The 22,303-nt window shown below is 47.4% G+C and overlaps 2 protein-coding genes across 3 annotated transcripts in view; both read left to right on the forward strand.

The window, feature by feature from the left end:
* CEP85 (centrosomal protein 85) overlaps positions 1-19,514 on the forward strand; it is a 31,809-nt gene extending 12,295 nt beyond the window's left edge. The window contains exons 1-12 of one of the 2 annotated variants that reach the window (XM_060089203.1): positions 522-562; positions 3,127-3,818; positions 4,642-4,775; positions 5,189-5,306; positions 6,380-6,565; positions 10,529-10,681; positions 10,903-11,057; positions 12,194-12,308; positions 13,241-13,291; positions 15,900-16,007; positions 17,175-17,400; positions 17,792-19,514. In XM_060089203.1, coding sequence (XP_059945186.1) covers positions 559-562; positions 3,127-3,818; positions 4,642-4,775; positions 5,189-5,306; positions 6,380-6,565; positions 10,529-10,681; positions 10,903-11,057; positions 12,194-12,308; positions 13,241-13,291; positions 15,900-16,007; positions 17,175-17,400; positions 17,792-17,952 — 2,103 coding nt within the window. In that variant the 5' untranslated portion in view covers positions 522-558 and the 3' untranslated portion in view covers positions 17,953-19,514. Of the gene's footprint in view, positions 1-521; positions 563-3,126; positions 3,819-4,641; positions 4,776-5,188; positions 5,307-6,379; positions 6,566-10,528; positions 10,682-10,902; positions 11,058-12,193; positions 12,309-13,240; positions 13,292-15,899; positions 16,008-17,174; positions 17,401-17,791 lie in introns of those variants that run through there. The other variant, XM_060089202.1, reaches the window with a different exon arrangement.
* Positions 19,515-20,719: 1,205 nt separating this feature from the next.
* SH3BGRL3 (SH3 domain binding glutamate rich protein like 3) lies at positions 20,720-22,218 on the forward strand. Its single transcript, XM_060089204.1, has 3 exons — positions 20,720-20,898; positions 21,495-21,662; positions 21,776-22,218. The coding sequence occupies exons 1-3, from the start codon at positions 20,731-20,733 to the stop codon at positions 21,839-21,841; spliced, it is 402 nt and encodes a 133-aa protein (XP_059945187.1). The 5' UTR covers positions 20,720-20,730; the 3' UTR covers positions 21,842-22,218.
* The last annotated feature ends 85 nt before the right edge of the window (positions 22,219-22,303 follow it).

The following is a 22,303-nucleotide window of genomic DNA, read 5'->3' on the forward strand; positions in this document are numbered from 1 at the left end:
TGTGTGTGACTGTGTGCTTTTTATTCCTTTGGGGAAATATATATATTAATTGCATAGTACTTTTTTTTTTTTTTTTTTTTGGCGGTACGCGGGCCTCTCACTGCCGTAGCCTCTCCCGCTGCGGAGCACAGGCTCCGGACGCGCAGGCTCAGCGGCCATGGCTCACGGGCCCAGCTGCTCCGCGGCATGTGGGATCCTCCCGGGCCCAGGCACGAACCCGTGTCCCCTGCATCGGCAGGCGGACTCTCAACCACTGCGCCACCAGGGAAGCCCATTAATTATCTATTTTATATATAGTAGTGTGTATATGTTAATACCAAACTCCTAATTTATCCCTCCCCCGTCACACCTTTCCCCTTTGGTAACCATAAGTTTGTTTTCTAAGTCTGTGAGTCTGTTTTCTGTTTCGTAAATAAGTTCACTTGTGACATTTTTTTAGATTCCACATATAAGTGATATCACGTGATATTTGTCTTTCTCTGTCTGACTTACTTCGCTTAGTATTATAATCTCTAGGTCCATCCATGTTGCTGCAAATGGCATTATTGCATTCTTTTTATGGGTGAGTAATATTCCATTGTGTATATGTACCACATCTTCTTTATCAATTCATTTGTCAATGGACATTTAGGCCCTTTTTTTTTCTGGCTGCACTGTGCAGCTTGTGGGATCTTAGTTCCCTGACCAGGGATTGAACCCAGTCCACAGTAGTGAAAGTGCAAAGTCCTAGCCACTGGACCACCAGGGAATTCCCCATTTAGGCTTTTGCTTCTACCCTTCTCTAAGGTGTTTTACTTTGAAGATTCTCAAGGGACAGGATAGAGGTGAGTACTGGAGAGCTCAGAAGGCTTTCAGTTTTTTGATAAAGACTGAAATTGTCACTGGCATAATTCAGACTACCATACCTCATAAACCAGTAAGTGATGTAGGCAGAAGTGATCAAAATTTAGCAATAGCTAAGTCTACCCCTTACCAAGAAAGGGAGGTTGCTAGAAAGAACAAATTGCTTTTGCGGGGGATGGGGGTTGAGGGGCAGGGAGCGTGTTTGAGGAAAGGAGAAATTTAGAAATATATCCTTGAAGTGGCAAAAACCCAGTGATTTGGGGAATTGTAAACTTCTCATAAAAATCACATATCCCATACACTAAATTTGGAAAGCCTTTGAAAATTGTAGAAGATAGTGGCCCTTCTGAAAATGTGTTGCTATTTCGTTTCAGAAGCTCTAAAACACAAACCAGACTTAAAGTGTGATGTAACTTGACATTTTATAGCACTTTCTGAGGATTACACAGTTTCCTTAATATAAATAGATAAACCCAGTAGATAAGTGACAAATGCTGACAAAGACCTCACTTCATCATCCGTAGGTGGACCACACTCACCAGAAAATTAGAAAAACCATATTCTCTTGGGCAGCTGGTACCTTTCTTCTTGGCTTTGGTTTTGCCATTACTGCTAGGCATTATGGGCTCAAAACTGAATTTGGTGAGTCTTTAGAGAGAGTGGTGCTGTGGATGGAGAATGGAAGGAGGTGTTGCTGAGTTCAGCAGAGTAGCAGCCCTCATAACCACAGTCTTACTGTCCTCTGTTCCATAATTATATTTTGGGAGTGGGGACCCTTGGTGAGAGTGGATATTATGGTGCCATTATGGAAGATTTCAAGTAGAGAGCTTACTAGTCTTAGAAGTCTTCATCACCACCAGTCTACCTTAACTCTGTTGACTAGTTCTGTATTTAAGTTTTGGGACATCAAAAACTGTGTCCTTTGACTCTGAAATGTCCTTTCTTGGTCCTGAGAAGCTGATGCATGTCATCAAAAATTACTGCTTGTTTTGCTGCTTGTTTGTTTTTAGTATGGCATTTTATATATCCCACGATCATCTGAGTAGAGGAAATTAGATACTGTGCATATATTATAAGGGATAATTTGGCTTGCCTGTGTTTTTAAAGAGCTGCTTACAAACCCATATGAGAAGATGATAGCTGATCTATACTCATATAATTCTGGAAAAGGTTAGTATCTGTCCTCATTACCTGAGTGTGTTCTGTGTTGGTTGATGGAAAATGAAAAGAAACAAATCTGAGGTCTACTCTTCTCCGTGGTAGACATGCTTAGTTTGGAAAAGAATACTAGACGTAGTTGAAAAAGGAAGACGTTAATGTTCCTTGTCCCCCTCACTCAGTTTTCTGCCTGCTGAAGGTAACAGGTGTGTTTCCTCATATTCCTGTATTGTTCTTCACTTGCAGCCTACTGTCCCGTGTTAATTCTGTGACCTTGTAGTCCTCTTCAGAGTAGCACTTGAAAGTTGGAAATATGTAGAAATATGAACCTTCTATAGCAGGGCCAATCAGCGAGTTGTCTCCCAAGACTAGGCAGGAGCTAAAGGAAACATAAATCCAGTCTGAAGGAAAGTGAAAAATCACAGTTGTATACAAACAAGTGGGTAAATAAAAGGCAAAATATAAAATAGAGGATTTCACTGTTTACCACTTGAGAGTGCTCACTGTGCTAGAATGAAACCTGAGAGTTACTAAGAATAACTTCACATATCCCGGCAGTCAGGTCTGGTGTGTGGGAGAGAGAACAGAATCCTGATTCAGATGCTGTGCTCCCTGCCCTAGATACAAAGCAGCACTATCCAGTTCGCCTTATTTTTCGGATAGTTTAGATTCATTGCTCACCTTCACAGGGGAGCTTTTGGAGATCACAGAGGATTCTGGCAGCCCTTGGAAAAGACATTTTTATTAGATTGGATTATAGCTTAGAGTTACCCAGCTCTTAGAAGAGTAGGATCTAATCCATTTCCCTTAAGTAAGTGATTTTTTTTTTTAAGTTCCGTTTTCAGCTTTGTTGACTGGCAGGATTTTTTATTCAAATACAAGGGACAGAGTATAAGTTAAAAGTGAAGCCAGTGTTGCCTTTTGTTGGTTTGCCTTGTGAATGGCATTTGAGATCCTAGAACACACATCTCCTGTTTAGGCTGCTGTGTTTTTTGCCTGATACTTGTGATGACAGTGCCTTTTCTGCGTGGTCTTAGGACAGGCAGAGAATGTCTGGCATAGCAGCCAAAGTCAAGAAAGCTTGCTGCCTCAATTTTGACTTACGGAAGACTGTTCTCTCCACAGATTTTTGCAGCTCAAGTAGCAGTCCTTCTTTCCAGCCCATCAAAAGCCACGTAACCATTCCAACAGCCCATGTGATGCCTTCTACTTTGGGGACCTCTCCTGCCAAGCCAAATTCTCCTGCCGGACCCTCTTCTTCCAAACTTCCTTTGTCAGGGTTGACTGAAAGTGTGGGGATGACAAGAAATGGAGACCTCGGTGCAATGAAACGTTCTCCAGGCCTATGTAGAGATTTCACGTATGTTTGTGGTGGTGCTGGAGAGAATGGAGTTGAGCAGTCCTGGTTTCCAGCAGTGGGCCATGAAAGAGAAGAAGAGGCGAGGAAGTTTGATATTCCCAATATGGAGTCTACCCTCAATCAGTCGGCAATGATGGAGACGCTTTATTCAGATCCCCACTACCGAGTCTCCTTCCACAACCCAAGAACCGACCCAAACAAGGAGTTATACAAAGTGTTGCCTGAGACCAAGAAGGCACCAGGCAGTGGGGCAGTATGTGAGCGGAATGGACCACACCCTAGTGGCAGCGGGGTTCTTCCCTTGGGACTCCAGCCTGCTCCTGGGCTCTCCAAGCCTCTACCTTCTCAGGTGTGGAAACTGAATCCTGACCCTTGGCATCCCCGCGAGCGATCTTCTGAGCTCAGCAGTTGTCAGCAGCATCTGGATTTGATCCGTTTACAGATGGGACAAATGCAGGTAGAGACCCTTCTTTCCTTGGATTTTGCAGTTTCTGTGCTGATCTTAGAACTGTATAGGTTTTGTCCTATAAGTTTTGACTCCAAAGAAAGCATTTATAAAAAGGAGGAAAGATGTTTGTAGATAGGAAATGAAGTCTTGTGAATGTCATCAAATCTGTTGGTGGTCTAATTAAACACCATATAGTTTCTCCAAAGCAGAGGGTTATAAAGGGAAACCCAGAGTTAGGACACCAACACTGACTGTGTGTGTATGTATTTATGTACCAGTCATTAGGCTAGGTACTTTAACATTACAGAATCTTATTTAATCCTCATAGCACTCTGATGAGGTAAAGGTAGAAATTTACCAGGTTCTTAGAATAAGTAATCTGTCCAGGGTCACAGAGCTGGTGAGTGGCAGAGTTCTAGGGTTCAAAAACTATCTTTGAATCCCAGGTTCTTTCCACTATAACACTTTTGGGTTAAAAAAAAAAAAAAAAAGTCCTTGTGCTGCTTTCTGGGAAGAAAGGAAGCAGGACACATTCTCCTTTCCTGGTTGGTGAGGACATCTTAGCTCCTGGTTAGCTTCGGTTGCCTGATAATGAAAGACAACTGACCTTTTCTTAGAAACTGGAGCCTTTCTGAGCAGGGAGTGTCCAGTTGGCAGAAGTCTCCCTAGCAGGTTCTTTCCAGTCATACATCAGAGCTAAAATTATTTCATAAACAGTGGGCCTTCTCAGACTGAGCCAAAGTAAGCCTTGACTGCAGACCCAGCTGTAGTCAGGTGTTTTCAGGTGCCTGTAGGTCAAGATTAAGCCGCTCTGGGCCTGCTTGTCTTTCAGCTTCAGAATGGAGCCAACTGCCACCATCCTGCTGCTTTTTCTCCTTCATTGCCCACATTAGACCCAGCACAGTGGATCAGCATCTTGAACAGTAATGAAAACCTTCTGAAGGAAAAGGAGCTCCTTATTGACAAGTAAGGGGGCAAGGGGTGTCATAGGGCTAGGCTCTGCTGTCCCAGCCCCAACTAAGGATGTCTTCCCAAGGGCAGCACATCCTCCTCTGTTTAGGACCCTGCCTTGCCTCATGATAGAGCTAGGTCAGTAAGCAGCCTAGTCCAGTATGTGAGTAATGTGATAGGCCAGTTGCATATCTCTGCAGGGGCTGTGGGGAGTGCCTAAAGGAGGCAGCTGGCTCTTCACAGCTGATCTTTCTTCAATTCCCCTGTCAGTTTTCTCATTTGCTCTTCCTCCTCCAGGAAAGAGCACTGACCAGAATCCAAGGTCTTTGCTTAAAAAAATGTGGTTTGTACCTAAGGAAAGTGGGGGCTCATATTGCAAGTGGATTTGTGTCAGGACCCTGGACCTCATTCTATTCTGGCTTTTGCAGGCAGAGGAAACATATCTCTCAGCTGGAGCAGAAAGTGCGAGAGAGCGAACTACAAGTCCACAATGCTCTTTTGGGCCTCCCTGCCCCCTTTGGGGATGTCTGCTTGCTGAGGCTGCAGGTAAGCCTTGACAGCCAGGATGGCATTCTTGTCATAACCAGTATCTTCCCTGTGCTTGGCACTGTTAGGCATCCAGGAGATAGAAAATGGACCAAGTGATATAAGGTGTCCCTGCCCTCAAAGAGTAAACATTTTAATTATAAAGTATCTCCTGTTCTGCCCTTGTGGGGGCAGAAAAGGCTTGAGGGTAGATCAAGTGGAAGTCCAGGTGCCTTGGTATCAGGACATACTTGGGAGAAAAGGAAGGCAGAGCAAGGTACATAGTAAGACCCTAGAACTGAGTGATGCTTTGAGAAGTCTTAATATAGCAGCCCTGGCCAAATGGAGGGGGAAGCAGAGGTAATGCAGGATTTAGAGCCATTCCCACTTTTATTCTTCCATGTCTAGGAGCAACTGAAGGAAACCATGCTCTCACTTAGGTCAGTAGCTCTAAAAGAAGTTGGCCAAGCTTCTTCTGTAATTTGGGCTTTTGAGTGATGTCTGTTAGACAGATTATAGTACTGTACTGGCTTTGCCACCTAGTGGGCCTGTTAAGATAGTGTTCCATCTTGTAGAATCAGAATGTTAGTGTGAGAAGGGCCATTAGATAAAATCTAGTTCGGTCCTCTAATTTACTGATGAGAAAATTGAGGCCCAAGAAGGAGGAAGAATTTGCCTGAAGACATATAGAGAATGAGTGGAGGAGAACCAGGCCTTGAGCCCAGGTCTTCTGATACAGTGTCCTGTATTCCTTTGTAAGACTACAACTCATCAAGTATTGCTTTAAGCCAGTGGTTCTGAAATTTGAGTATGCATCTGAATCACCTGGAGGGCTTGTTAAAACACAGATTATTGAGACCCATCCCCAGAGTTTTTGATTCACTGGGCCTGGGAGTTGGGCTTAAGAATTTGCATTTCTAACAAATTCCCAGGTGATGCTGAAGCTGTTAGTCCTAGGACCACACTTTGAGACGCACCGCTTAAAGAAATTCTTAGAGAAAGGTGATATTTGACCACAAAGTATACTAGGTATAAGTAACGTGTATGGGACTGTCAGGGTAAGGAACAGTTATATATTGAGAATCTTTCTGCAGGAATTGCAGCGAGAGAACACTTTCTTACGTGCACAGTTTGCACAGAAGACAGAAGCCTTGAGCAAAGAAAAGATGGAGCTTGAAAAGAAACTCTCTACTTCGGAAGTTGAAGTCCAGCTCATCAGAGAGTCACTCAAAGTGTCATTGCAGAAGCATTCAGAGGAGGGGAAGAAACAGGAAGAAAGGGTGAGCTAAGGAGCTGATAGCTTTCTAATTCACAAAGGAGTTGACAGTCAGTCCTCTCCTGACAGACCCTAAGCTGTTTCTGGCCCCTATTCTTAGAACCTGGAGGAGCCAATTGGGTGAAACCCCCTACATTGACTTCTTATGCAGGATTGGTCTGTTAGAAATGGAACCCCTCCTTTCTGCTTCATCTGCACAAAACTACCACAGACAGGGAAAGCCGTATAATCCCTCACTGTCCCAAGTTGTGATGGGCTACCAGCTGGCCTGGGTGGAAAATCAGCCTGGGCAGTCATACGAGATTGTACTGTGGCAAGATGTACCTGTGGTACATCATTCAGCCTGGTTTCTCCTCACTCTACCTAAAAAGTAGGTGAAGAATCCCATATATGCAGATATTTTGGGAGTTTTAACGTTTTTGCCAGTGCTCTTAGAATTGCCTTAGGGTGAGATTGGTTATCATAGAAGGAGCTAAATCTTTTGGTTCTGTTCACAGGTTGCACTAATGCAGACATTCTTGGGGAACCAGTTTAATAATGTTTAGTTCTGGACCACTTGCATCAAAGTCAGCTAAAGCAGTGTTTCTTAAACTTTAATGTGCTTAAGAATCCTTTGGAGATCATGATAAAAATACACATATAGATTCAGTGGTTGTGGGAGGGAAGGGGGCCCTGAGATCCTGCATTTCTAATAAGCTCCCAGGTGATGTTGGTGCCATTAGTATAGCATAGACTTAGAGGCTTGTTAAAAAAGAAACTTTTAATCAAAATAATACATGTATCTAAGTTAAATAACCAACATGTTATCAAATATCAACATATTTATAGTAAAAATCAGTGGTTCTGTACCCAGCCCCACTCCACAGAATTATCTGTCCTCAGCTCTTTCTTTCTCCTGATATATACCTCTATATTTCTGAATAGTATTCTTTTATTGCATTTTTTGCTGTTTTTGTTTCATGAATGCAATATCTTTTCTCTGATGATATTGATTATACCTTTTGGGATATCTGCATCTGCTCATAGTGTTGTTTCTTGTTTCCTTCAGGTCTTTTTATTTTGTTTTGGTGTCTTTCATGTTAGAGGCTTGGTGATCCTTGAATGAAAGAGTGCTCATACTTAAGAATGTAGTATTTTAGGGACTTCCCTGGTGGTCCAGTGCTTAAGACTCCACACTTCCACTACAGGGGGCACAGGTTCGATCCCTGGTTGGGGAACTAAGATCTCACATGCCGTGCGCTGCAGCCAGAAAAACAAAAAAACCCAACGTATCAGTAGTATTTTAAAGCTGCGTGGAAGCTCTGGGTTCATGGTAGTAGCGTGGTGGGCTTCCCTGTGGGATGATCAGGCTTAATCTGCCCTTTTCACTTGGGAACCTTCAAATATCAGTATCTGAATATCTCATCTCACTCTCTCTAGGAAAGAATCTTCAGCCTGCTGCCTGGTGGGGAGACTGGGGACAGGAATGATTTTGGCCTTTGGGTTCTCAACACTGAGGAGATTAGGTTTAAAGTCCCACAGTTCTATACATAGATGTTTACTTATACTTATTTTCAACACAGTGCTTCACACACTCTCTCTCTCTCTGCCGTGACTGATGTCCCTGAGCTTGACTCTCTCAGTTGCCTTCTCCGGAGAATAAATCTCCAATCTCCTTTTGGGGAAACCTAGGGTGAGAATGGTATCCAGCTAACCTGAATGTAGACTTCTAGTGAATCCCCCTATTTTTCAGGTCTATGGCTGATACATACCTCCCTCAGGTATCTGGTGCTTCAAGTACAGGGGTTCTTGGGGATTGTGAAGGGCACCTTGTTTCCCAAGTTGTCTGTAACTCCTACTGCAGGTTATAACTCCTGTGCTCCAAGTCATTTATCCCCCCATTCACTTGTATCTTCTGAAAACATGTTGAAGTATCTTGTATACCTTTGTCTCCTCTGTTGACTTTTAAAAATCAGTACTTTATTTTCCTCCTGTTGTTTAGAGATGTTTTGGAAGAGAGAAAAGATAAACATCTCTGGCCAGTCTACCATTTTTTAAATTCACAGTTGGTTATCAGCATTTTTAATAAGCTTCCCAGATGATTCTGATGCATATTAAAATGTGAGAATCTGGAGAATCACATGGAGCTTAAAGATTGTACCTGGGGTAAAGGTTTTGACTGATCTTCAGGGATCCCTCTTAGTACTGTGTTATCTTTGGATTAAATTAGGCCTGTGCCTCTTTGGCATCAGTAGATCTGCCTTACCTTTTCTCTGCTTTCTCTTACTTCCTCCCCCTTCCTTTTTCATAAGCCAAAGAAAAAGCCATAATAGTGAAGAAAAAGTTTCCATTCAACAAATCTTTTTTTAAAAAATTTATTTGTTTTATTTATTAATTTTTGGCTGTGTTGGGTCTTCGTTGCTGCATGCGGGCTTTCTCTAGTTGCGGTGAGGGGGGGGCTGCTCTGCATTGCGGTACACGGGCTTCTCATTGCAGTGGCTTCTTTTGTTGCAGAGCGTGGGCTCTAGGCACGTGGGCTTCAGTAGTTGTGGCACGCGGGTCAGTAGTTGTGGCGCATGGGCTTAGTTGCTCTACGGCATGTGAGATCTTCCCAGACCAGGGCTCGAACCCGTGTCCCCTGCATTGGCAGGCGGATTCTTAACCACTGCGCTACCAGGGAAGCCCCATTCAACAAATCTTAATTGATTGCCTGCTCAGTGCCAAGCATTGTGCTGTGTGTTGGGGATATGATAATAAGCAAAATGGACACAGCCCCTCCTCTCAAGGAGTTTAGAGTCTCATTAGCCCTTCCAGATGATTGCTTAGCTTTATATCATATGTGGTGCTTAGGGAAGAATGCATTACCTATCTCACCAGAACAGACCAGACCAGCTGTATGTCTACTGTATATACAGTTATATTTACTTTTGCAATTCAGTCCTGATGCAGACCACTTAGAATTAGCATTAGATTCCACAGGTTTAAGGGCATGGTCCCCCAAAAGACTATGCTTATTTGTTACTTCCGATGCCAGCTGCAAGTTTTGGGTTCCCTAGACTGCCTTCTGACCAACTGGCTATAAATCCAGGGGTTCCCATGACCCCTTCAGGTTCAGTAATTCACCAGAACAACTCAGAACTCAGGATTACTTAAGATTACAGTTTTATTATAAAAATACAAATCAGGACAAGCCAAATAAAGAGACAAATAGGATGAGGTCTGGGAAAGTCCTCAAAGCAAGGCTTCTATACCTTTTCCCCCTTGGAATCAGAGCCTGTCATCTTCCTAGCACATCCATGTGTTCACCAACCAGGAAGCTCCGCTGAGCTTCGGTGTCCAGGATTTTTAATTGGGGTTTTATTATGTAGGCATGATTGAACTCAATCTCCTGTCTTTGTCCCCTCTTCACAGGGAGTTGGGCTCAACTCCATCGGTCTTTATAGTGACCAGTCTGCTTTCTGGCTCATCTCATTAGCATAAATGCATTTATGGTGGGCTCTGGTCCACTAAGAAAAACAAAGATACTCCTGTTCTATTATTTGGGGTATTCTAAGAGTTTAGAAGTTACCTCCCAGGAAGCTGGACAAAGACCAGACAAATTTTTTTTTGGCTGCACTGTGCAGCATGTGGAATTTTCCCAACCAGGGATCCAGGGATTGAACCCAAGCCCCCTGCAGTGGAAGTGCAGAGTCTTAACCACTGGCCTGCCAGCGAAGTCCCAAATTCCTTATTATATGGTAGAGCTACCAATTTTTGAAAACTCCCAAAGGAGCCCCCCTTCCCTGCCCTTGATTAGAAGGTTCTTGTGTGTTAACTCTGCATTTTATGCCCTATTCTCAAATGGCAAAATTTTATCAGCTTCTTGCATTCATTGTAGTGGAAAACATTTATAGCCCTAAGGGCAAAGACATCACTTCAAAAAAGTTGATGTTCAGGGTTGTAGAGGAGGAGTCAATGAAGACAGATTCTCGACATTTCTTCCCAATAGGTCAAGGGTCGTGATAAACATATCAATAATTTGAAAAAGAAATGTCAGAAGGAATCAGAGCAGAACCGGGAGAAGCAGCAGCGTATTGAGACCTTGGAACGCTACCTGGCTGACCTGCCCACCTTGGAAGACCATCAGAAGCAGAGCCAGCAGGTAGCAGCAATGTCTGGGCATACCTGGGGCAAGAAGGGAGTGGCCAAGCAGGGTGGCTTTCTCAGCCTCTGCTGCATGCAGTTACCTTGTGGCTTCCTGAAAGGAAAATCCCAAAGGAGTCATGTCCACACTCATATCACAACTGAACTGCAAATTTTTTGAGATACCCAGACAGAGTCTTCCTTGGCCTGTTGATCTAAGCATGGAATCCTGTCTTTCAGCTTAAGGATTCTGAGTTGAAGAGCACAGAGCTGCAGGAGAGAGTGACTGAGCTGGAGAGTTTGCTGGAGGAGACCCAGGCAGCCTGCAGAGAGAAGGAGGTTCAACTGGAAAACCTGAGACAGAGGGAAGCAGAATTCTCCTTCACTAGACATAGGTAAATACCCCTGTGGGGTTGAGGAAAGGAGTAGAGAGCTATGTTCTGGTCCTGGCTACCCCACTCATTACCTGTGTGACTTTGGGCAAATCACTTCACTTCTCTGAGCTTCATTTTCTTTGGATTGTAAGTAATAGGAAAGCTGTTTATGGACAAGGACTATGCTTTGAGATGGAATGTGGGGGGTATAGTGGTGCAGTGGGGTGGGATTTGTCACTGTATCCTTTGGAGGGCTCCAACCCAGTACCTGGCATAATAATACTAGATAATAATCCTTGAATATGTATGTGTTGAATGAACGGGAGCACTTTATAAACTGGAAAATGAGTATCTATATTTGCAAAAGTAGCTCCTGGTGCTGAGGACTGGGGGTTATCCACATTTTGAATTTTGCAAGGTAAAACCTACCAGGAGCATCTGTTTCTTCTCCTTAGCCCTAGGGATTGCTCTCGATTGCCACAGCAGGTTCTGAGAACAAAACAAGATGCCATAATGTACTCTCAGGGTGTCTTGGGAGCCTCCTCCATGTTAATAGCAGTTTCTGAAAATGTCGTGGCTGTGTTTCAGCAGCCTCTTGGACCAAATCCAGCTGCTAATGGGATGGATTGGATTTCTCATCCCATGTTCAACCACAGTGACCCTGTTGTTTATTTCAGCAGATGGGCCATGATGAAAGTGATTGTGGGGATCCATGGGAGGAGACCATTGGTTGGAGTCAGAAGCGAGGTTAGGGGACATGGCTGGGTCTGCCCCAGACTGTATGTGCAAAAAGAAAAAGATTTTTTTGGTATTTTCTAAAATTTCTGCATTGTATACGTGTGACTTTTATAATTTAAATACATGTGATGAATGTTTACTTTTAAATATCAAAACAAAGAATAAAAAAACCTTGGGCAGGTAGAGAATTGGTAGCACATTGTATAGATGCTGGCCTCTAGGGAATGGAACTAGCACAGACTGAGCAAGCAGCTTCTGTGTGGCACTCCCTACGTTATACAGACCTAAGACATTATCCCCACCTATGGCTTGGAAGGGCGTAAATGTCTTGCCCCCAAATGTACAGTAAATAGCGGAATCAAGAATCAAAGCCACATCCCTCTAACTTCAGAGTTCTTTAAGAGGCCACTGTTTTTCAGCCTGCAAGATAAGCAGTGTGTGGAGGCGGCCAGTGGAGAAGATACAGCTCAACAGGGAGAAGGTCCCCAAGTGGAAATGGAGTCCTGGCAGAAGGAATGTGATTCCCTTCAAAAGGTGACTGAGGGTGTCCAGGCTGTAACGGGGTAGGCTTAGAGGAAAGAAAAGATTGGGTATTGGTAAGGAACCATGAATTTCTGACCCTGAGCCCCCTAGGATCTGCTGCCCAGAGTTTTTCTCTCGTTTCTGAGAAGTCATCCCTGCATAATAAATTTGCATTTTAGATATTCATCCTTATGACTGGCAAGCAAAGTTAGGGAAGGACATGCCTCTGAACATCCAAATTTATATGCTCCAAAATGGTACGCTGAAGCTTGGCGCACTTCATTCATGGCTCAGGCCCTATTCAGAACCTCTTGCATTGGGCAAAGTTCTACCCAGTTTGGGGCTCTAATTCAGCAGAGAAGAAGGAGCTCAGGGCCTAGCAGTGAGACTGGTTGAAGGTCAGCAAAAAAGAAGACCCAGAAATGGTTCAGAGAGTACCTGAGGTCTCAAAGGACAGGAAACTAGGCCTTTGTAGGTTTTCTCCTCGAACAGTCAGTGTGACCAAAGCTATAAGTAATGATAACTATCACAGCCCTGGATAGGGCAAGCTTCATTAAACTGAATTTTCAGTCATGTCCTTTACCAAAGAACCAGAATATACACTGGCTGTATATGAAGTTGATTCTACTGGCCTGCAATCATCAGGGTGAGGGTGTCTCTCTCCACCTGACTTCCCCATGGTGGTCATAGGTCCACACTACATTCCTCTTTGTTTAAATCTCTTTGTGACTAGAGCACAGGAGTGTGAAGCTAGTTAGCCAGGATAGGGAGTCTGGGTTATATTTCTGTAGGTAGAGCTAACTTGTCTTCACTCTGTTCTCACTATTGACTGGCTGTAGCCAGTTGGGCTAAGAGCCAGACCACAGATCCTAGTACAGCCTCTTGCCCTCTGACCTCACTAGCAGCATGTGCTTACAGCCTTCCTTGATAACTTTGCCTTTCAGATTGTGGAGAAGCAACAGCAGAAGATTGATCAATTGCATTCAGAAGTACAGGTGAGCTGGAGTCCTTGGGACATGGTGGGCAGGACTTAATGATGGAATTTCTAGAATTCAACCAACACTATTCTCTGCCATGCAATTTACTCGGTGTTAGGAGCACAAGAATGAGACCCAGTCAGTGCTTTTAGCCTACATTCTTGTTGGGAAGGGGTTTTAGCACATTACTGTTAGAGCACCCATATTACCCTGGGGGAGCATAAAAGAGTCAGTGGAAGTAGGGAGGTCAAGGAAGGGTTTCTGGAGCTCATGAGCCTTCTTTTTTTTTTTTTTTTTTATTAAATTAATTAATTATTTTTGGTTGCATTGGGTCTTCATTGCTGCACACGGGCTTTCTCTACTTGTGGCGAGCGGGGGCTACTCTTCGTTGCAGTGTGCAGGCTTCTCATTGCGGTGACTTCTCTTGTTGTGAAGCACAGGCTCTAGGTGCGCGGGCTTCAGTAGTTGCAGCACACGGGCTCAGTAGTTGCGGCTCACGGGCTTTGAAGTGCAGGCTCAGTAGTTGTGGCACATAGACTTAGTTGCTCAGCGGCATGTGGGATCTTCCCGGCCCAGGGCTTGAACCCATGTCCCCTACATTGGCAGGCAGATTCTTAACCACTGCGCCACCAGGGAAGCCCTCATGAGCCTTCTTGAAGGAGGAGGAAGAGTTAGCCAGTCAATGAGGAGGTGCAGGATAGGATGGTATTTCCTGATAGAAGGAACAGCATGGGTAGGAACATGAAGGCATGAAACAGCAGGGTTTGCACATGGAGCTGCAAGCAGTTTGATATTGTTGAAGTAAGGTGGTAAATGGAGAACTGGGCTATGGGAGGGCTGGGACTGTTCAACCAAGTTAGCTTTTATTCTTTAGGCAGGTGATGGGAATCTACTATAGTATTTAATTGGGGCGTGATGTGGTCAGGTTTGCAACTCAGGCTTGAGTGTGGAAGAATATTGGCACTTGGAGAGTTACAGGGCTGGAGGCCAGTGGACTGTAGCAGAAATCCTAGTGAGAGATGATGAAGGATGATGCATAAGGCAGCATTGCAAGAAGGAGTTGTGAGGGGACAGATGTAAATGAATTTTAGGGGTAAAATTGAGAGGAACCAGTGACTGATAGAACGTAGGAGGTTGAAGAGTAAGGAGAAATCAAAGACAACTCCTGGTTTCTATTTTGGGCCAGAGTAGGAGTGTCCTTAATTGGGTTCTCCAAGAAATCCTAGGTACAGATTCTCTTTGGACTCTAAAAGAGGTTTTCACACCAAACAGGAGAGATGCACGTCCACTGAGGAAGAACTGAAAGCTGCAGTCCTACCCTTGCCATTATGGGGGTCTATTTAGTTCACATATTTCAAGTCTTGTAAGGAGATAGTCAAGCCTAGTGAGTGTTTACATCCATTTATTATTATTATTATTATTATTATTATTATTATTATTATTAGCTGTGACGCTCGGCTTGCGGGATCTTAGTTCCCCGATCAGGGATTGAACCCAGGCCCTTGGCAGTGAAAGTGAAGAGTCCTAACCACTGGACTGCCAGGGAATTCCCTACATCCATTTAAAATCCCAGGATTTTAGTAGTTTTTAGTGGATCTCAAAGTATGTTTCCTGGAACTCTGAGGTTCCACAGCATTTAAAGTAGTATATTTACCCATGTTGAGACTTTGGTGGAATTAGGTGGATTCACAATGGTCACTTTGGGTGTTTCATAGTGGTGAGACGTTCTCCTTGGCTGCTAAATTTTTTATTAATACAAAATGGAAAAGTTCAGAAATACTATTTATACTTTATTTGTTCAAGTCAGTTTCAAAACTCGGGGGAAATTGGAATGAACCAGAATGAGAGGCAGAAGATAACAAATATAAATACCCCCCTCTCCTGACCCTGACTACCCCTACACACACACGCATGCACGCACGCATTCTAACTAGATGAGGTGCCCGAGAGAGTGCGCTCTCTACCCCTTCTCATCTCTGTCAAAAACATTTAATACACAGTATTGTCAAGGGCATTTGGCTTTGAGCTCCTCAAAAACAGGGATTGTTTGGTATTCTTTTTAGTATCCCCAGTGCCTGTCAACAGTAATTGCTCGATAAATAATTGAACTCAACTTAATGGACGTTCCTTGCCCTCAAGAAAGTTATGGTCTAGTGGAGGGAGGAATCATGTGCACAGCCAACAAATGTATTCATGAGCCATGATGGAGGTATGAGTAGCAGGGCAGTATTAGGATTAATTGGATCTAATTTGCAGATTAAGGAAGGTTCTGGCAGAGCAGAGGGGCATTCTGGGCAAAGGGGAAGAGGAGTGAACAACAGTTTGGGAACTGGAACCTTTGGTGATGAAGGACAGTTAGTCGTTCAGTGTGACTGGAGTAGAGGCTGTGTGGAGGGTAGAAAGAGATGAGGATAGAAAAGTAAGTAAGGGCCAGTCTGGTCAGGGGCTAGAGAAGGGTTTTGATGCAAAGTCGCAGGTCAGGGCTGTTGTAAAATAATCTCTTAGCAGCAGTGTGTGGGCGGGGTGGAGCTTTACTATGTATATAGTCCAGACCAGAGGCGATATGGTCTGAAGTAGACTTGTTACCCCTGATGTGTTCTCCCACCCTCCTTGCCATGGGATGCAGAGCCTAGAGCAGGAAGTGGCTCAAGAAGAAGGAACAAGCCAGGCCCTGAAAGAGGAGGCCCAGAGGAGGGAGACAGCCCTGCAGCAGCTGCGCACAGCTGTGAAAGAGGTGAGTAGCAACAGCTAGGCCTCTTGGTACTGTCTTTACAAACCTGATTTCTCTGTGTGTCCTCCCGATCCCTTCTCCCACAGGAGCCCCCACGTTGGGGAGGTCGCTGCTAAGCTTTTTTGGCAGAGGAGTAAGAAGGGACATTGCATCATCCTTTATATTAAAGGTCCTAAGCCTTTGAGTGGCCATAATTACCCAGGAATGCTTTTTGGATATGGAAGATCACTCTCTTATTTTGTATTCCCTCAGCCACAGGTTTGTGGGGTTAGGGATAAAGGGTTCAAGAAGATTGAAGGTTTGGTGATCCTCATGGAGTAAACAGAGTTGTCGGCAGGGGGCGGCCAAGGTCACTGCCCAAGTGCTGAGGAAGGAGTCTCCCAGAACTAGGATTGTCACATGGCCCAGTGTGGGTGAAGGGCGGGGACTGGAGGAGAAACTCTATTCAGTGTCTTTAAAACAGAATAGAGGTAGGAAGGGAAGGAGTGTGCATTAAGCTGTTCTGGGAAAGGGAGGGAAAGAGACACAGATAGACGTGAATAGCTGGTCTCTGTAGTGAAGCCTGACTCCACTGAGGTGAAGGATTGAAAAGGCAGGACACGTTTCAGCACTATGTCCTCCAGGTCCCCAGCTTCTTCAGCACCACCCCCCCCCGCCCCATCCCTACCCACCCAGTGGCCACTAGCTGTCTTCTTGTCTTTCTTGCCTGCTTTATTCCTCTGACACACTCTGATCCGGCTGGCTGGTGGCCACTTTTGTCAGGGTGGCAGGGAGAGATTGAAACCAGTGTCTCCTCAGATTTCACAGTTCACGTTAAACCTTCTCTGATAGCCTGGCTAACAGAGTTGGCTGAGGGACTGGCTTCAGATAGAGTTCCGAGGGGCGGGAGTATCTTCTCTGGTTCCTGAACAGAAAAACCTGGAGGCTGCTGACTCAGTCTGCTGAGGTGCAGTTTCCCCTCCAATGCTGCAGCCCTGTGGGCCCAACCTACCTGCAGGAGAAACTAGGCCTGATATGTAGGGGAGAAGAGGGGAGTGCAAGGAGGGGGGACATCGCCTTTGACTCATAGCTTCCCCTCCACACACATATATACATATATCCACACTCATGCGCAGATACTCTGCTTTTCCCTGGGCCTGGGTTAATGTGCTCACCTCTCTATCTGCTCAGCTTTCAGTACAGAACCAGGACCTCATTGAGAAGAATCTGACGCTCCAAGAACACCTGCGCCAGGCCCAATCAGGGTCCCCATCTTCATCAGACACGGCCCAGCTGGCATTTGAGCTGCATCAGGAGTTGGCCAGTTGCCTTCAAGATCTGCAGGCTGTCTGTAGCATTGTGACCCAGAGGGCCCAGGGTCATGACCCCAATCTCTCCCTGCTTCTGGGAATTCACTGTGAGTCCTCAGGCCAGTCTGGGACCCAGGAGAGAGTGGTTTTCATTCTCCTCTCACCCCTATCCACCTTTCCCATCATTACTGGTAATGTGTGAACTGGGCTCCGTAGACCTGGTCACCACTCTCTGGGAGTTTATGTGTTTTTCAAAGTAGATGTTCAGTAAATCTGTTTTGGAAACAGGCATCCTTATGGGGTACCTGGGTGAAGGACAAACACAAACGTGGCCCTTAGGCAGCAAGATTTCAGCCCATTATCCCTAGGTGCTTTTTAAAAAGTGCCATGTTCCAAGACCACAGGCCTTATGGTACTGCATATCCGTACTGCGCTTTCCACAGGAAAGTGTCTCCTGAGTGATTTACTAATAATCTCTCGAAATGCTCTCCTCCCCAGCTACACAGCACGCAGAGACTCAGCTAGATTTTCAGAAGCCGGATGTGATCAGGAGGAAACTAGAAGAGGTTCAACAGCTACGCCGTGACATCGAGGACTTAAGGACCACCATGTCAGACAGATACGCCCAGGACATGGGAGAAAACTGTGTCACACAGTGAGGAATGCTGGGGGTGGGACAGGCTGTATTCCCCAAGGGAGAATCTGGTCTGCTGAGAGCCCGGTCCAGCAGGTCCTGCCCTGACAATCTCCTGCCTCCTGTCTGCTGCTGTTCCCAGAGAGAAGGGGTGGAGGGGAGGTATGAGCCTGCATCTGGGGCCAAGGGCTGATTAGAGAATTTTGTTTGCCCTGACCCACTCTGGCTTTGTCTTGTTGGATTGCATTTGTCCTGTCATCCTGATTCACCTTTTGAGGGTGAGTTAATTAACTTTTGCAGGTAGACTGGTAAGTCCTCACAGATTGTTCCCAGTTGCAGGCTGATGTCAAAGGCAAGCAGGCTGCTTTACCTCCTTTCTCCATCCTTTGGGATGGCTCCACATTCATTCCCACTCCATACCTTTGTCGTGCTGATGCCCAGAGTTCCTTAGAGGGGCCAGGAAAGGCTGAGTACCGGTAACAATGGCCATTTGAGAATTCTCAGGCCCCATGTGCCAGCCTTCCTGGGACCTGAGCTGGCTCTGGGTTTTCCTAGGCCCAGTCCCACTGCTTCTTCCTCAGGGCTCTTGTTCTCATAGATGCCTCAGGGTGATCTATTCCTTAGCAAAGTACTAACTAGAATTGGGAGCCCAGGGATTAATAACCAGGGCTTCTTCATCTGTGCTACCATGCCCGTTTACAGGAGACCCCACTCTAGTTGTCCTGTGCCCTTGGGGCCCTCCCTGGTCGTGTGGTTAGCACAGCCCTTTCTCCTTTGTTCTCAGGCTGGCCAGGTAGCCCCCTTGAGTGCAAGCTCACTCCTCTATGGTTCTGGGTTTGGGCAGGATTTTCCCCCAGGATACCGCAGGGCAACTATCAAGCTGCTCACCCCCTTCCCCCCGGGGCTGGGGCCAGTGCCCGGCCTTCTGATTTGTGCCTCTTGTGTTTGGGATTGGGGGTCCTTTCCCTTTCCTGCTTTGGGCTCCTTGAGAGTTCAGAGTACCCAGTACAGGTCAGCTTTAAGGTACAGCTTTCAGTGTTTTTCGTTGTTTCTCCGGGATCTTTGGACCCTCTGCTTTCTGGTTTCTCTTGCCTCCTCGTTGAGGGAGCATCTCGTAGTTGATTGTATCTGGTTGTTGGGCCAGCCCCAGGCCTCCTCTAGGTCTGGAGCCAGGCCAAGCCAGGCCGTGTGTGGGGAAGGGTGGGGTGGGGGGGCACTGAGTAGTTCAGGAGTCCAGAGCCAGCCATTGGGAGATTCTTGCTAAGCTTTGGGCTGGCAGGGCAGCATCCTGGACCTCACTCCTGGCCTGAATGAGACTCCTTCTTAAGTGTTTTTACAAGTTTGTGTTTTATTTATGGAGTGACTTATCCCTTCCATTCAGAGCAGCCCCACCCAGCCATCCCCTCAGCCTCTGGGCTCCTGCCTCCTAAAGGCAGAGCTGCCTGATTGGTCTCTACCCTGTATTGGCAGCCCAGCCACCATGCTCACGGGTATTTTTCCTCATAAAGTTTATAAGCAGTTATTTATATGAATCCTTGTTATGTCAACTGGTTTGTATTGCCTATTTTGATTACAAAATAAAAATTTAACAGACTCCTCGGTTTCCCATTGCTTTCCATCACCATCAGCTCATACTCCACCCCTCATTTTGGCTTGTTGGAGCCAAAGCCTGGGTGTTTAGCCAAGTTCTCCAAACAGCAGCAAGGAGGGAACTTTGGCAGGTCCAGCCTCAAGTCTATTTCTACCACTTCTGCTCCTCTGTCTTTCTGTGGGGACAGATAAGATCTCTTCCCACAGCACTTTCTGTTGGGTGAAGCTGCCCTGAGTCACAGAGTAAGTTTGTCATTGAGTTTCAGTAATCCTCTGAGGAGGAAGTCTGCTGCCTGTGGGTTGCTGTAAGGAAGTGGCTTCCCCAGAGCAAGGCAGGACTCTGTGTTTGCCTCCAGGAGCTAGGGTTGTCTTCCTGGGCTGTTCTCGGAGCCCTGGACCTGGGAGGACTGATGAGGGGTGTCATGTCCAACCCCAGACAGATGGCTGAGTATCCAAGGTTGGGCTGGCTGCTTCCTTTGCACCCTGTGCCATCTGCTGCGAGGAGTTGGGGTGGGGCTGGGGCCACCCCAAGACCAGCGGTGGATCTTTAACAAGGGCCCAGACTCTCAGAGGAGTCCTGACACCAACCTCTACCTCCACCCAGTCCAGAACTAGAAGCCTCTTTCATACCTTGGCCTCCATCTGGCTCTGTGAGGGTGTGCCCCGTCTCCTGCCACCACCCTCACTTGTCTAAACCTGCCGATCTGAGCGGAGAGGAACTCTGGGGGATTCTCTAACCAGAGGCCCTCCGTGCTGCGGTGTGCCGCGGGGTTAGCTACGTGTGGGTGGCCCCTGGGGCAGTGTGTGCGTGTTGGGGTTGGGCAGCCCGTGAAGCGAGGCTCCCTAGCTGGGGAACTTTAGGTTTGAAAACAGCCCAAGACTTAAAAGCCCGGAGCGGAGTAGCGCTGTCGTGGCACCGGGGGTGGGTAGTTAGTTGGGTGCAGCAAACCCGCGCGAGGCTGAAGGGGAGGCCTCTTGCCAAACCCTCACCCACGCCCTCCCCTACCCTTCCTGCCGTCAGCTCGCTCCCCAGCCTCACACTGTCAGCCCCAGCTCGGAGGGCTGAAAAGGGCGGCCGTGCGTGGGACGGGGGTCCTCGGCGCGCCCGGTCCGCAAGGGGGGCGGGAGGGGGCCCGGCGCTGCGCGGGGCGGGGTCGCGCAGGCCCCGCCCCGGCCGCGCGCCTGTCCGCGCCGCCCATTGGTCCCGAGAGCGATGACTCGCGGGCTGAGCAGGAAGGAAACCGCTCCCGAGCGCGGCGGCCTCGTCTCCAGGCCGTACAGCTGCTGCCACCGCCACTCCGTCTGCCTGTCGGCCCGTCGGCCCATCCGCAGCATGAGCGGCCTGCGCGTTTACAGCACGTCGGTCACCGGCTCCCGCGAAGTGAGTGCGCGTCCTGGGGTAGAGCGCTGGTGGTGGTCCTGTTGCTCTGGACCCGGCGCCTGGGACCCGCCCCCAGGGCGGGGGCGGCGAGGTGCTGGGCACGGCCTCCTGAGTTGGGTGGGGCAGGGCCCCCGGCCCCATCCTGAACACTGAACACCTTCGGGCATCCTGGGCCCTCTGCACCCCCACTACCAGGCTGATCCGTGACCATGTCCTTATCTTGCCCTTCCTCTCCTCCACTGTGTGTGTGTGTGTGTGTGTGTGTGTGTACCTGGGGCGGAGGTGGCGCCTTACCCGTCTCCACCCAGGCCTGCCCTGCTTTCTCTTTGCCGAGCTCCTGGCTCTCCCCACCCTTAATTTATCTCACTTGTGTTCACTCTGACTCCCCTCCTCATGGTTGGTGGTCCCTCTCTCCTTCCACACCACCACAATCCTGACTCCTCCTCCCAACTCCTGGTGGCCAGAACCCTCCCCTACGGCGTGGAGCGGGACATGGGGACAAAAGCTCCTGGCCACAGTCCCTTTTCTTCTGCCCAGGGTTCCCCCCATAAACCCTCCAGTCTGCTCACTAACGCCTGCCCGCCCTTTGCCCCCAGATCAAGTCCCAGCAGAGCGAGGTTACCCGCATCCTGGATGGGAAGCGCATCCAGTACCAGCTAGTGGACATCTCCCAAGACAACGCCCTGCGGGATGAGATGCGAGCCCTGGCGGGCAACCCCAAGGCCACCCCACCCCAGATTGTCAACGGGGACCAGTACTGTGGGGTATGGGCCTGGGGGTTGGGGGTGGAGGGAGTGTTGTAGGAGGGTACCAGCCAGAGTCAGACCTGAGACAAAGCACCAGCACTCAGGTGACCACCTCTTGTCCCCTCCCCCAGGACTATGAGCTCTTCGTGGAGGCTGTGGAACAAAACACACTGCAGGAGTTCCTGAAACTGGCCTGAGCCGAGTCAGCCCCCTAGACTCCGTCACATTCCCCCCAGCCGTCACCCATGAAGGACCTTGTGACAACTCCGTTGTTCCTAACCTTCCAACCTTGGAGCCCCCCCCCCCCTCAACCCAAGACTATCGCCTCCCCTCTCTAACTGTAGCTCCCTCTCCTCTATTCAAAGACAACATTCCTTACCCACTAGTCTCAGAAATTGTCTTAAGCAACAGCCCAAGTGCTGGTTGTCCTCAGCCTGGCCCTGAGGCTGCCACCCTGCCTGGCACTGGCTGATGGGCACCTTTGTTGGTTCCATTAGCCAGGGCTCTGCCAAAGGCCCCGCAATCCCCATCCGGGAGCACCGCAGAAACAATTAAATGTTCCATTCCATTGGCATCGTGTCTGTTTGTTTGGTGTGGCCTGGACATCCTGGGTCCCTGCTCTGAGCAAGTCTGGTAGATGTTATTGTGCTGAGGCTGTG

Source organism: Mesoplodon densirostris, chromosome 2 (assembly GCF_025265405.1).
Source record: "Mesoplodon densirostris isolate mMesDen1 chromosome 2, mMesDen1 primary haplotype, whole genome shotgun sequence".
Taxonomy (NCBI): Eukaryota; Metazoa; Chordata; class Mammalia; order Artiodactyla; family Ziphiidae; genus Mesoplodon; species Mesoplodon densirostris.

Coding starts and splice junctions, on each gene's coding strand:
- SH3BGRL3 (XM_060089204.1), top strand. CDS start 20,731: ATGACTCGCGGGCTGAGCAGGAAGGAAACCGCTCCCGAGCGCGGCGGC. Junction 20,899..21,494: donor CGGTCACCGGCTCCCGCGAA/GTGAGTGCGCGT, acceptor CTTTGCCCCCAG/ATCAAGTCCCAGCAGAGCGA. Junction 21,663..21,775: donor ACGGGGACCAGTACTGTGGG/GTATGGGCCTGG, acceptor CCCCTCCCCCAG/GACTATGAGCTCTTCGTGGA.